Below are 14,663 nucleotides of genomic sequence, written 5' to 3'. Positions count from 1 at the left end.
TTGCGCATGTCTAATCGACGTTTTCTGGGATGGGTTTTTTATCGGTGGAAACAAGATGGCGGCTCTGGCAAGAGCGCCAACATATATACACGAATAGATGTCAGAAGTATCCCTCATCGAGCGTTTTGTTCACAGCCTGCACGTCTTTCATGCATCATGAAGACCAGGAGCATGTTTTATAGCCGGGATTGAATAAACTAGGACCGTTATTAAAGTCAGCAAGATGTGCGAGAGCTATGCTCGCTCGCTGCTGCGTGTGTCGGTGGCGCAGATCTGCCAAGCGCTGGGCTGGGATGCAGTGCAGCTCACAGCCTGCGACCTGCTCTCCGATGTTCTTCACAGATATATCCAGCAGTTAGCCAGGGGTTGTCATCGATACTCGGAGCTATGTAAGTACTGTGTTTCAGACATGTCCACTGTAAATTAAATTAATCTGTCTAGGTATTGGGTCGCGTTGTTTATTCCACGCTCTGTGACTAGCGCCCCCTCCAATCAAGGCCTAGTGCTAATGTCAGAGACATGTACAGTAAAGTTAGCCTAACTCTTAGTCATGTAAACAATGACGAGGTTGGTTTGCAAAAGTACTTTCCCAAGGATTACATGTATGTAATGTTTAGCTAACTACAGTCATGATATACATTTAGTCGCTTATGACCATGTTTGTTTCTCAATTTGAAACGGGTCATACTGTGGTGTGTGTGCTAACTAGCTAGCTCAGATGTCAACATGGGGGAGTGTTCTAACATACTGTAGTTCCAATGAAAACAGTGTGGCATCTTGTTTAGAAATGGGCTTAAAAAAAGACTAGGTAACGTTAGCTGTAAATGCCACTGTCTTTCCCGGGTTGAATTTAATCAATGATTTGCTGAAGGCATAATTGATGGTCGAAAAAATAACTTCTGTCTGATTTTTGAAAATCTCTTACGTCATGCGATGGTGTAAAATACTTCACTCAGTTAGTTTGTTGTAGTGTATATACTGAAGACGGGTTGGTTGTTTAGCAACAACCGACCCATGCACAACTATGGGGCAAAACAGACCGTGTTGGCTTAGATTGTTGACAACATGTCAACTTGATTTCGTCTCCAATGTTTATGTAAATTTGCATAATGTCATGAGCACTTGTCTCTCAAATATGTACTTACAGCTGTTGGTTTTCTAGCTTGCTAATTTGAGCTATATTGCATAGGCGTGACACCTCAAAACAAAACATGGTATCAAAAGAACAAGATAAAACTAACTGAAACAAGCCACCTATGATCCCCCACATAGAAGCTTCTAGTCATTGTTGCCAACTATTTGGCCATCCAGAACCACAATAACACAGACGTCTGCCCCATTGAAGCATGCGTATCGTTTTTTACACTATCAGCTAACCCATCTATAGTACATGTATCATATATGCATGCATAGAAGGGGAAGGAAACATAAAGGTTTGATCACGTCTCATGCATGCACTTTTCCTCTCGTCCTAGATGGGCGAACAGACCCAGTACTGGAGGACGTGGGCCAGGCCTTCAGACTGCTGGGTGTGAGCCTGTCTGAGCTGGAGGACTATGTCCATAACCTGGAGCCTGTGGGGTTCTCCCAGCAGACGCCTCTCTTCCCCCTCAGCAAAAATAACATGCTGCAGTTCCCTCAGCCTGGAGTGGGGGTACGGGGGGATGCCGAGGAGAGGAGGGAATACATTCTAGATTATATGCCACCCTTGGTCTCTTTGCAAGAAGGTGAGGACTTTAACTATATTAATTGTGTCTGAGGGAACTGTGTGTGTGAGACTCGGGCTGTGGCGGTCATGAAACTTCCTCAGCCGGTTATTGTCATGTAAATTACTGTCGGCCTCGCTGTAATTGACCGTCAATTAACATAAGGCCATTAACATCTCCAGGCCTCCACACATACAAGCCGCCTTTGGAACATCTACATTTAAAGTCTAATACATTTGTTTAATATGCATCTTCACAATAAGTACATTATTTATTTTAGGCAGGTCTAAAGAATCATGATATGAAGAAAAGGTATTTCAGAAGAACAGAATGTATGTTATATGCTTAGCCTATTTCACTACACGTATCAACCACCTTTTGGGGAGCATGCAGCCTCTTGCTGTGCGACAGGTTATATTCCGCCAAAACTCTGTGCCATAGACTCGCCAACAGTGTTCCTGCAGCTACCCAGTGCTTAATTTGGGAAACCAAGTGAAATCTGTTCTGGAAAGTTGATAGCGGTGTTTTCACAATGAAACATATTGCATTAAACTGTTGACAGCCCCTCTCTCTGCGCACGCTCGAGAAAGAAATGAAGGAGAGAGGGGCGGAGATGGAAACGTACAGTGGTGAGGTATTCTATTGACAAAGGTAATGTCAGCCTATTAATTATGATAATATAAAAAATGCCTTTATTACTAGGCTATTCAAAATACAAATGCACTATAATTGTAGGCTAACTCGAAGCCGCCCTGCACAATTAATGAGCCAACAGCATCACCTAGACCTATATGTTCTCTCCCAGTCTCATGGATAGAAAGTTTGGAGCATAGCATAAGGTAACCAGCCCATCCAGTATGCATAATACACTCCAGTACTAGAATTAGTTTAATTTTGGAGTATAGGCTTGACCAATTATGTATCAAAGACCTCTTAAATTGTAAAAAAATAAATAAAATATATATATATATATATGTTTTTTTGCCATGTGTATTAGGCTATAAAGGCATAATCATTATTTTAATACTGTTTTTTTTCTGGTTTGGGCTCATATAGGCCTATGCATAAGCTCTAATACAGTGCCTTCAGAAAGTATTCACACACTTTTTCCACATTTTGTTTGTAAAAAATAATTTAAAAAATAATAATAAATGGATTAAATTGACTTTTGTTTCCCACTGGCTTACACACAATAACCTATAATGTCATAGTGGAATTATGTTTTTCTGAATGTTTATAAATGGTTAAAAGCCACCCTGACAAATGCATCTACATTAATCTACATCTACATTTGGGGCAGCAGTTAGCCTAGTGGTTAGAGCATTGGACTAGTAACCGAAAGGTTGCAAGATTGAATCCCCGAACTGACAAGGTAAAAATATGTCGTTCTGCCCCTGAACAAGAAAGTTAAAAAGTCACATAAGTTGCATGGACTCAATCGGTGTGAAATAATAGTGTTTAACATTTTGAATGACTACCTCATCTCTGTACCCCACACATACAATTATCTGTAAGGTCCGTCAGTCTAGCAGTGAATTTCAAACACAGATTCAACCACAAAGACCAGGGGAAAAGAAAAGAAGGGCACCTATTGGTAGATCGGTTTTAAAAAATCTATAAAAAAAAACTGAATATCCCTTTGAACATGGTGGAGTTATTAATTACACTTTGGATGGTTTATCAAAACACCCAGTCACTACAAAGATACAGGCGTCCTTACCACTCAGGGATTTCACCATGGGGCCAATGGTGACTTTAAACAGTTTCAGAGTTTATTGAATGTGATAGGAGAAAACTGAGGATGGATCAACAACATTGTCGTAACACCTTAATACTAACCTAATTGACAGAGTGAAAAGAAGGAATTACAGAATAGTAATATTCAATTTGACAGAGCTTGAAGAATTTTGAAAAGAATAATGGGCACATATTGTTCAATCCAATTGTGCAAAGCCCATAGAGGCTTGCCCAGAAAGACTCGCAACTGTAATCACTGCCAAAGGTGATTCCTTAACGTATTGACTCAGGGGTATTTCAGTATTCATTTTGAATACATTTACAAAAGTTTCTAAAAACAGGTTTTCACTTTGTCATTATGGGGTATAGTGTGTAAATTCAGGCTGTAACACAACACGATTTGGAATGTCAAGAGGTATGAATACTTTCTGAAGGCACTGTATACTTATAGTGTTTTGATTTAATCTTAGAAAGCATTGCCCATTGAGTTGTGTTAGGCTTTGAAACAACATCCACAATGACCATGTTTTCCACTCAGTTTCAACCTGTTGTTTAACTTCTTTCTTCAAATTGATCATCACAGTGAGGTCAGTTTTAAAAGCATAATACTGTTATGATGAGTGTTTGATGGGATTTTCGATTGCATTTGCTTTGATGTCGAAGTGGTTAGAGGGACAATAGAGCGCTGAGTGCCAGGCCATTAGCACCTGTCAGTTGTTAACGAGTTGGGTACAGAATGCATGTCCAGAGTGCCTAAGAGGAGATTACCGTGACTGTTTGACTGCGGTTATGACCCGTGACTGCTGGAGTAGCGGTAATATGTTCACTGCAACAGCCCTACGTGAGACACGTGTGTGTGCATTTGTGTGTTAATGGGGTTACGATGGACAGATAATCCATGCTTTTTTAATTTTCTTTGTCCTTTAATCCAATACTAATCAGAGGGTGAGATTGATTGAATGACAGTGATGAACCTTTGACTTTCTCTCTCACTCTCCCTCTGCTTCTCTTTGCTGTGTCTCATCCTCTCTCCCTCTCTCTCTCTCTCCCATCTATAGAAGAGGAGGAGGAAGAAGCCCTAGCTGACATGGGCACCTCTGCCGAGGCCATGCAGGTCCCGTTGGACGATACAGACGAGGACATGGATGACGACGAGGTGGTGAACGATGAGAACCACCCTGTGAAGAGACACCTGGACAGCCCCGACGCTGCCATGGGTATGATGCCCACCTCCAAGAGGCCTCGCATGCACCCCGGCTTCAGCCCCGACTGGAGCATGGAGCCCAGGGAGCCCCTCACCTCCCTCAACCCTCAGCGTGTCCCTCCAGGCATGATGGCCTCCCATTCCCACGACAGCATGGGTTCAATGTCCCTGTCCCCAGAGACACCTGGGCCTCCGACATTGTTCAGACCCCAGCCGGTGACCCCAGGGAGACACTCTGATCATAAGTCTCATGGCGGTCAAGGCCGCAAAGGGCCCAAAGGCTCATCCCCTGGTAGGCCACGGACTAAGTCCCCAAAAGGGGTCAATGCTGGTGGGGCTATGTCAGGCAGCCCCATCCGCTCGCCCAAATCTTCCAAGGAGCGGAAAAAGTCCCCGGGCCGGACCAAGAGCCCTAAAAGTCCCAAAAGCCCCAAGATTGGTTCTGGAGTCAAGTCTGGTTCTCACTCCCAGGGAAAAGCAGAGGCTCAGGCCCTGGCCCTACAGAGACTTCCCTTGTCGGCCCTCAGCGAGAGGATGGGGAAGGAAAACATCCACGTGCGGCAAAGCCTGGAGGAATGCGAGCTGGCAGGTTTCGTCTCTGATAAACTCTGCGAACCTGGCGGCGACAACGCTGATATTGACGATTCTATCGATGCTGTGATTGCCAGGGCATGCGCTGAGCGAGAGCCTGACCCGTTTGCCTTCTCATCAGGCTCCGAGTCGGAGAGTGATGGCTTCTCCTCTCCACGGAGGCTTACTATCATGGAGCCAGGCGGAACGCCTAAGCTCTCACTGGGTGCCAACAGCCTGGGTAAAGACACTTCTACGCCGCTTCAACTCAATGCAGACGGTGGCCCCGGGAACTGGACCATGGACGACTCCATCAATGAGGTCCTACGTAAAGTAAACCAGGGAGGTTCCAATGCGGGACACCCCCAAGGCGAATCATACCTGTCCTCAGCATCTGCCTCGCCCCCGACCCCTGAGCCACTCCTGAAGATGTACGAGGAGAAGAACAAGCTTGTCTCCTCGGCTGACATCAAGAAGAAACTCAAGAAAGAGCTGAAGACAAAGATGAAGAAGAAGGAGAAAGGAGAGAAGCCAAAAGATAAAGAGAGGGATAAGGACAAGGGGAAGATGAAAGAGAAGAACAAGGATAAGAACAGGGATAAGAGCAAAGATTCTTTCTCCAAGGAGGCCAAGATGCCGTGGAAGGACTTCGGTAACAAGGACGATGACCTCAGGGAACACTTCCTGGGTCAGAGGCCAGGGTTCGGCGGACCAGAGGGCTCCATGATCAAGATCAAGTCGCGAGATGGAGGGGATGGCAGTGGTAAGAAGGACAAGGACAAACACAAAGACAAAAAAAAGGACAAGGAGAAGAGCAAGAAGGGCAAAGACAAGCGGGACAAGGGTAAGGACCGGCAGAAGATATCCTCCCTCACCCCGTTCGGTTTGAGTGACATGCCTGCCCTGTTCAGCCCATCGACGTGTCTTCGCATCCCCTCCATGCTGCCGCCTCTTCCGCCTATCCTCCAGGAAAAGGATGTGAAGAGCAAGGAGAAGGACAAGAAGAAAGAGAAGAAGGAGAAGAAGAAGAAGAAAGATAAAGACAAGGAGAAGGAAAAGGAGAGGGAAAAGTCCAAGGAGAAGGAGAGGGAGAAAGAGGAGAAGAGGAAAGAGAAGGAGAAAGACAAGGAAAAACGGGAGAAGGAGAAAGAGAAGGAAAAAGAGATGATTAGGCTAGAAAAGGTAAGCTGTGTTTTTCCAGTATTGATTTATAGTGTAGCGTTTGTAACAGTGACTAACTGGTTGCTCTCCTTTCTTCTGTCACAGGTGAGGGTGGAGACTCCAGTTGCTGTCCCATCACCAGTCATCCCCAGGCTTACCCTAAGGGTTGGGGCTGGCCAGGACAAAATGTATGTTTCTCAATTCAATTAAACTTTCTGTCCATATATATGTCCCTTCATTTAACTTACAGAGCATTCGGAAAGTTTTCAGACCCCTTCACCTTTTCCACATTTTGTTACATTACATCCTTATTCTAAAATGGATAAAATAAGAGATACCTTATTTACGTAAGTATTCGGACCCTTTTGCTATGAAACCTGAAATTGAGTTCAGGTGCATCCTGTTTCCATTGATCATCCTTGAGATGTTTCTACAAGTTGGAGTCGAGCTGTGGTAAATTCAATTGATTGGACATGATTTGGAAAGGCTCACTCACACCTGTCTATATAAGGTCCCAATGTTACCATGCATGTCGGAGCAAAAACCAAGCCATGAGATCGATTAAATTGTCTGTAGAGCTCCGAGACAGGATTGTGTCGAGGCACAGATCTGGGGAAGGGTACCAAAAAATGTTGGCAGCATTGAAGCTCCCCAAGAACACAGTGGCCTCCATCAGCCTTAATTGGAAGAAGTTTGGAACCACCAAGACTCTTCCTAGAGCCAGCCAAACTGAGCAATCGGGGGAGAAGGGCCTTGGTCAGGGAGGTGACCAAAAGCCCGATGGTCACTTTGACAGAGCTCCAGAGTTCCTCTGTGGTGATGGGAGAAACTTGCAGAAGGACAACCATCTCTGCAGCACTCTACCAATCAGGCCTTTATGGTAGAGTGACCAGACTGAAGCCACTCCAAGATAAAAGGCACATGACAACCCGTTTGGAGTTTGCCGAAAGGCATCTAAAGGACTCTGACCATGAGAAGCAAGATTCTCTGGTCTGAGGAAACCAAGATTGAAGTTGTTAGCCTGAATGCCAAGTGTCACGTCTAGAGGGAACCAGTCACCGCTCATCACCTGGCCAATACCATCCCTACGGTGAAGCATGGTGGTGGCAGCATCATGCTGTTGGGATGTTTTTCAGCAGCAGTGACACAGGGTGATTAGTCAGGTTCGAGGGAAAGATAAACAGAGCAAAGTACAGAGAGATCCTTGATGAAAACCTGCTCCAGAGCACTCAGGACCTCTGACTGGGGCGAAGGTTCACCTTCCAACAGGACACCGACCCTAAGCACACAGCCAAGACAATGCAGGAGTGACTTCAGGAAAAGTCTCTGAATGTCCTTGAGTGGCCCAGCCAGAGCCAGAACTTGAACCCAATGGAAACTATGGAGAGATTTGAAAATAGCTGTGCAGCGATGCTCTCCATCCAACTTGACAGAACTTGAGAGAATCTGCAGAGAAGAATGGGAGAAACTCCACAAATACAGGTGTGCCAAGTTTGTAGCTTAATACCCAAGAAGACTCGAGACTCTAATTGCTGCCAAAGGTGCTTCAACAAAGTACTGAGTAAAGGGTCTGAACACTTATGTAAATGTGATATTTAATGTTGTTTTAAAAAAAAATACATTTGCGAACATTTCTTTAAAAAACTGTTTTTGCTTTGTCTATATGGGGTATTGTGTGCTGATTGATTGAGGGGGGGAACAATTTAATCTATTTTAGAATAAGGCTGGAATGTACTTTCCGAATGCACTCTAATTTGTCCACATCATACAGTTACATTAAGCACATACAAAACACAGACACATATGACACCATACATAGAAATACTGTACCTGACAAATGTAGTTGGCTCTGTGCTGCAAGGCAGCTGTATTGTTGATCTGCATGCAGTAGTGTGTCATAGGCTCTGGTTTGATCCCCCCCCCCCTCTGTTTCTCTTTATATCCATCTCCAGAGTTATCAGTAAGGTGGTTCCCAATTCCGAGCCACCGCTGCCACCACCCAAGATGCCAGCACCCAAGATCACCGCCACTAAATCAGGACCTGGCAGTCGCCTTCAGCCCCCACCACCTCCACCACTATTGTCTCCAGTTGTACCCTCGTTGCTCTCCCCTGCCTCCATTCTGTCCTCCAGCAAACTGCCTGTACGCAGTGTGATCACTGAAACTGTCAGAACATACGTGGTGAGTCCCGGTCAGACCCTCTACCTCAACCATATACAAAATGATGTATCTGTCATGCCTATCCTCTATCTCAGGGGTTCTCAAACTTTTTGGGGCCGGGACCCCTTTTGTGATAGCAAATTCATCAGGGAATAGCCTACAAGGAGTTTTACTATGATGTCTGCAGTGCATGGCTGGACTAGTGTTGTTACGACACCAGAATTTTGACTTCGATACCAGGTTTAGTATCACAATACATGATACCAAGGCAAAAAAAAGCAGGCATATTAGCCAAAGTCACAGAATGGCCCTTGATCCAGATAGAGAAACTCAGCTATTGCTCTGTTCAGTTGCTGGGCATCTTTTGAGTTCAACATCATTACATTTAAAAAAAAAATGTAAGTCAAATTGTTCAGAGACGGACAGGTATGCTTTAATGAATAAATTATACAATCAATGTGACTTTGGTAAAAACAATCTAACTACATAACAAAATAATGACAATTTATTTGAATGGTAAATCTCTATTGATGAACTGGGTAAATCAAGATGTAGCTTCGGCTGAGTCACAATTCGGGTGAATACATATTCAATAGGAGTGTGTGTTGCATTGAGTTAGTGAGCATGTTTTGGATGATATCATCGGGCTAAAGATTACAAACAGGCTGTTTTACTTCCATTCGGGACTTATATTATTGTACTGATCATCAACATTTGCATATTTGGACATTTACTTTAACCAGTAATGACTCATTCACAGTCAGTTTGCTGAGGCAATAGGTAATCTTTGGGAGAGACACGTGAGAGAGAACGATTTTAAGTGAATTAATAAAGTAGTTGTAATCAGCTTTAAAATCAGTATATTTTTTGCATTATAGTTTGCATATTATCACAAACAAAGTACTAGAGTAGTGAATTGATGTTAGCTTCAGCTGCAAGCAAGCAAGGAAAGTTAGCCTACAAATATGGAAGCTACCAGTTTTGTCTTGCATTGTAAAGTGTTCAGGGGACATCGGCTGCACTGATACAGACACATTTGGCAGAATTACCAAAATATCTCATCTTTTTTTTTACCAAACCGTTTTTCATGTTCTAACATGGAAAAAGTACCGAAGTTTCGGTATACTGTGCAACATTAGGCTGGATGTGTGATGTACAGTTGAAGTCGGAAGTGTCCATTACACTTACAGTGGGGCAAAAAAGTATTTCGTAAGCCACCAATTGTGCATGTTCTCCCACTTAAAAAGATGAGAGAGGCCTGTAATTTTCATCATAGGTACACTTCAACTATGACAGACAAAATGAGAAAGAAAAAATCCAGAAAATCGCATTGTAAGATTTTTTTATGAATTTATTCGCAAATTATGGTGGAAAATAAGTATTTGGTCACCTACAAACAATCAAGATTTCTGGCTCTCACAGACCTGAACTTCTTCTTTAAGATGCTCCTCTGTCCTCCACTCGTTACCTGTATTAATGGCACCTGTTTGAACTTGTTATCAGTATAAAAGACACCTGTCCACAACCTCTAACAGTCACACTCCAAACTCTAATATGGCCAAGACCAAAGAGCTGTCAAAGGACACCAGAAACAAAATTGTAGACCTGCACCAGGCTGGGAAGACTGAATCTGCAATAGGTAAGCAGCTTGGTTTGAAGAAATCAACTGTGGGAGCAATTATTAGGAAATGGAAGACCTATAAGACCACTGATAATCTCCCTCGATCTGGGGCTCCACGCAAGATCTCACCCCGTGGGGTCAAAATGATCACAAGAACGGTGAGCAAAAATCCCAGAACCACACGGGGGGACCTAGTGAATGACCTGCAGAGAGCTGGGACCAAAGTAACAAAGCCTACCATCAGTAACACACTATGCCACCAGGGACTCAAATCCTGCAGTGCCAGACGTGTCCCCCTGCTTAAGCCAGTACATGTCCAGGCCCGTCTGAAGTTTGCTAGAGAGAATTTGAATGATCCAGAAGAAGATTGGGAGAATGCCATATGGTCAGATGAAACCAAAATAGAACTTTTTGGTAAGAACTCAACTTGTCGTGTTTGGAGGACAAAGAATGCTGAGTTGCATCCAAAGAACACCATACCTACTGTGAAGCATGGGGGTGGAAACATCATGCTTTGGGGCTGTTTTTCTACAAAGGGACCAGGACGACTGATCCGTGTAAAGAAAGAATGAATGGGGCCATGTATCGTGAGATTTTGAGTGAATACCTCCTTCCATCAGCAAGGGCATTGAAGATGAAACGTGGCTGGGTCTTTCAGCATGACAATGATCCCAAACACACCCACCCAGGCAACGAAGGAGTGGCTTCGTAAGAAGCATTTCAAGGTCCTGGAGTGGCCTAGCCAGTCTCCAGATCTCAACCCCATAGAAAATCTTTGGAGGGAGTTGAAAGTCCGTGTTGCCCAGCAACTGCCCCAAAACATCACTGCTCTAGAGGAGATCTGCATGGAGGAATGGGCCAAAATACCAGCAACAGTGTGTGAAAACCTTGTGAAGACTTACAGAAAATGTTTGACCTCTTGTCATTGCCAACAAAGGGTATATAACAAAGTATTGAGATAAACGTTTGTTATTGACCAAATACTTATTTTCCACCATAATTTGCAAATAAATGTATAAAAAATCCTACAATGTGATTTTCTGGATTTCTTTTCTCATTTTGTCTGTCATAATTGAAGTGTACCTATGAGGAAAATTACAGGCCTCTCATCTTTTTAAGTGGGAGAACTTGCACAATTGGTGGCTGACTAAATACTTTTTTGCCCCACTGTATCAGTCAACATCTCAAGACATCAGTCAGGAAGCTAAAGCTTGGTCGCAAATGGGTCTTCAAAATGGACAATGACCCCAAGCATACTTCCAAAGTTGTGGCTAAATGGCTTAAGGACAACAAAGTCAAGGTATTGGAGTGGCCATCACAAAGCGCTGACCTCAATCCCATAGACAATGTGTTGCGCAGAACTGAAAGCGTGTGTGAGCAAGGAGGCCTACAAACCCGACTCAGTTACACCAGCTCTGTCAGGAGGAATGGGCCAAGTTTCACCCAATTTATTGTGGGAAGCATGTGGAAGGCTACCCGAAATGTTTGACCCAAGTTAAACAATTTATAGGCAATGCTACCAAATACTATTTGAGCGTATATAAACTTCTGATCTACTGGGAATGTGAAATAAATCTGAAAGAAATAATTCTCTCCACTATTATTTTGACGTTTCACATTCTTAAAATAAAGTGGTGATCCTAAAACAGGCAATGTTTACTAGGATTAAATATCTGGAATTGTGAAAAACCGAGTTTAAATGTATTTGGCTAAGGTGTATGTAAACGTCCGACTTCAACTGTATATTCTTATTTTAGTCCTGAGCGTCTTGTTGCTTACAATTTCTCTCCGTAGATTCGTGATGAGTTGGGGAACCAGATCTGGATCTGTCCTGGTTGCAACAAGCCTGATGACGGCAGTCCCATGATCGGCTGTGATGACTGCGATGACTGGTACCATTGGTAAGAAAGGCTTTGCTTCATTCATTCATTTATCTACTGTGGTTCAGTCCAGCTGATATGACTAGTTATTGCTGCAGAAGTGAGGACCATTTTCTAGGATACTAGTTGTTGAACCTAAAAAATATACTTATGCTGCACTGTGGAAAGCTGATATCCACTTTTACTATGTATGTATCCCTTTTATATCCCTCCAACTTCCCTCCTTTCTTCACTCACTCACCGATTTTTGTCCTTCTCTCCTCAGGCCATGTGTTGGGATGGTCTCGGCCCCTCCCGAGGACCAGCAGTGGTTCTGTGTGAAGTGTGCTGGCAAGAAGAAGGACAAAAAACACAAGAAGCGGAAACACAAAGTGCATTGAGACTACGCAAAACAAAGCACACTTTGGACTTTTCATTAGCTGGACTGACTGCTTCTTCAAGCCATACTGGAACACTTTTGGCACTGCTGTAAAAAAAAAGAAAAGAAAGAAATTAAAAACATGACAGATAAGACATTCACACATGATGATTTTACTGAATGACATGAGCCTAACAGACTCTTTAACCAGCACATATACAACCTCAGCTTTAAGGCTATGTCCTAGTTCTGTACCCTTCTCCCAAAGTGTGCATGTGGCTTGCACACTAAAACCATTGGATTGATGTAAGCATAGGCTGGAGAGAGTTTCCACCATTGTTTAAATCGGGAGAATTAGGACGCAGTCTTTGTTGTGCGAGCCCTTGGCCCAGCGTTCTGTAGGTGTGATGACGTCACAGAGATCATGCCTTTCCATCATCGTGGTTCCAAACCGATCACTGTTGAGTTCAATGTTGTCAAAGATAGCATTGGCATGGTTTAGAGAGAAATCTACATTCATCCATCTTCATATTATTCTTGTTGTTCTGTTAGTATTTCCATAGCCTGGTCTGTTATCTGTTTGTGCTGTCTTGCCAACTCCTATGGCCCTTGGCTTGAGTTGGAGATGGCAAGACAACACAAACATATCTGGAAACAAGGCTAGTATTTCCACAAAAAGGTCAATAACATCAAACTGAATGACAGATTCAGATCCCCCCGGTTTTCTGCAGTATCATTTAAATATGTCATGTCTATAAAGGTAACTGCATTTGTGTGTATTATAAAATGCATAAATACCAACTTCTAACAAAGCCAAGTGCGTTCTGTTCTTAGCAGTCTTCTGACTTGTTAAATCCATTTCCAAATTATTGTTTTAAAAAAAAAGGTTTTCTGTATATTTTTTTAATTCATTTTTTTTCCTCCCCCTTATGAATTGTCCCCCAATCAGTTATACTGTAGCTGTGCTCGTTGTACACGTATCTCATTTTGCTGATATTTACAATATTAAAGCCTAACAGTCTCATTGCCATTTTTTTTTTCAAAAGAAGTCACTCATTTGTACCTAGCTTTTCTGTACTCAACTTTACTTTGATATAATTTGAGGGCATACGCACTTCTATCTTCCTTCATGCATTTACATTGATGTGCAATTCTGAACCTTTCTCTTTGTTTTGATGCATTTAATTCATGAAAATACAGTGGAAATATTTTAACAAAACAGTGAATTTGAATTTGTTAAATTAATCAGAAGATGTTTTGATGAAGAAGTAGCAGTATGTAATTTTTGCCTTCTTTGTTTCTCTGTCTGAGGAGCAGGGAGTCATACTGCTCAAAACATATCTGTGTCACCAGCTGGAGGTGAACCACTAGCCGTCTGAGCTGTAGCAACCAAGAAGAGCCTAGTGTTCGAGTAAATGTTTCTGCTCCCTTGCCAACTCCTTATGCATGTCCAAATACCATAAGGAGTTGGCAAGAGCGCAGAAATGGACTGGCACCCAAAAGTCTAGTGTATAGTCTAATAGAATGTTCAAGTACTAAAACCTAGTGCTGAATGTTCGAGTAGGCCTAAAGCCTAGTGTCGAATGTTCGAGTAGGCCTAAAGCCTAGTGTCGAATGTTCGAGTAGGCCTAAAACCTAGTGTTGAATGTTCGAGTAGGCCTAAAACCTAGTGTTGAATGTTCGAGAAGCTTAAAACCTAGTGTAGAATGTTCGAGTAGGCCTAAAACCTAGTGTCGAATGTTCGAGAAGGCCTAAAACCTAGTGTCGAATGTTCGAGAAGCCTAAAACCTAGTGTAGAATGTTCGAGTAGGCCTAAAGCCTAGTGTAGAATGTTCAAGTATACTCTCCGGTAACATTTTACTTTACTTAAAGCCAACTGGTGTAATGCTTTATCTCTTGTTATAAACCTGTATGAACCTTTATCATTTCTTATTATAATGCTTAAAAAGCCTAAGGTAGGTAGGATGTTATAGTAAAGCTTAGTTCAGAATGTTTAAGTAGTAATGTCTTCCTGGTGTGGTAATACACCAAATGAAATCGAATTGAATTCATCACATGCGCCAAATACAACAGGGAAATGCTTAATGCTTACTTAGAAGCTCTTTCCCACTGATGCAGAGTTAAATAAGAAAAATTAAAAACAAGAAGGAAGCTAGATACAGCAGTACCATACAGTATCAAGTTGCAGGGACACGTGGTAATTGAGGTATGTACATGTAGGCAGGGGAGAAGAGACTAGACATCAGGATAGATAAGAGTAAAAAGT

General features: G+C 42.8%; 1 protein-coding gene across 1 annotated transcript; it reads left to right on the top strand.

The window, feature by feature from the left end:
• Nucleotides 1-39: 39 nt before the first annotated feature.
• LOC135524067 (transcription initiation factor TFIID subunit 3-like) lies at nucleotides 40-13,421 on the top strand. Its single transcript, XM_064951225.1, has 7 exons — nucleotides 40-389; nucleotides 1,476-1,727; nucleotides 4,502-6,399; nucleotides 6,484-6,566; nucleotides 8,331-8,559; nucleotides 11,954-12,060; nucleotides 12,305-13,421. The coding sequence occupies exons 1-7, from the start codon at nucleotides 224-226 to the stop codon at nucleotides 12,417-12,419; spliced, it is 2,850 nt and encodes a 949-aa protein (XP_064807297.1). The 5' UTR covers nucleotides 40-223; the 3' UTR covers nucleotides 12,420-13,421.
• The last annotated feature ends 1,242 nt before the right edge of the window (nucleotides 13,422-14,663 follow it).

The sequence above is a fragment of the Oncorhynchus masou genome, chromosome 31, assembly GCF_036934945.1.
Source record: "Oncorhynchus masou masou isolate Uvic2021 chromosome 31, UVic_Omas_1.1, whole genome shotgun sequence".
Lineage (NCBI taxonomy): Eukaryota > Metazoa > Chordata > Actinopteri > Salmoniformes > Salmonidae > Oncorhynchus > Oncorhynchus masou.
The sequence above is the reverse complement of the archived record's forward strand: the minus strand, read 5'-3'. Positions and strand labels throughout refer to the sequence as shown.

What these genes read in the sequence shown, in the direction of transcription:
- LOC135524067 (XM_064951225.1), top strand. Translation starts at nt 224, where the DNA reads ATGTGCGAGAGCTATGCTCGCTCGCTGCTGCGTGTGTCGGTGGCGCAG. An exon ending in CTTGGTCTCTTTGCAAGAAG is followed by an intron (nt 1,728 to 4,501) that starts GTGAGGACTTTA and finishes TCCCATCTATAG; the next exon opens with AAGAGGAGGAGGAAGAAGCC. An exon ending in AAACTGTCAGAACATACGTG is followed by an intron (nt 8,560 to 11,953) that starts GTGAGTCCCGGT and finishes TTCTCTCCGTAG; the next exon opens with ATTCGTGATGAGTTGGGGAA.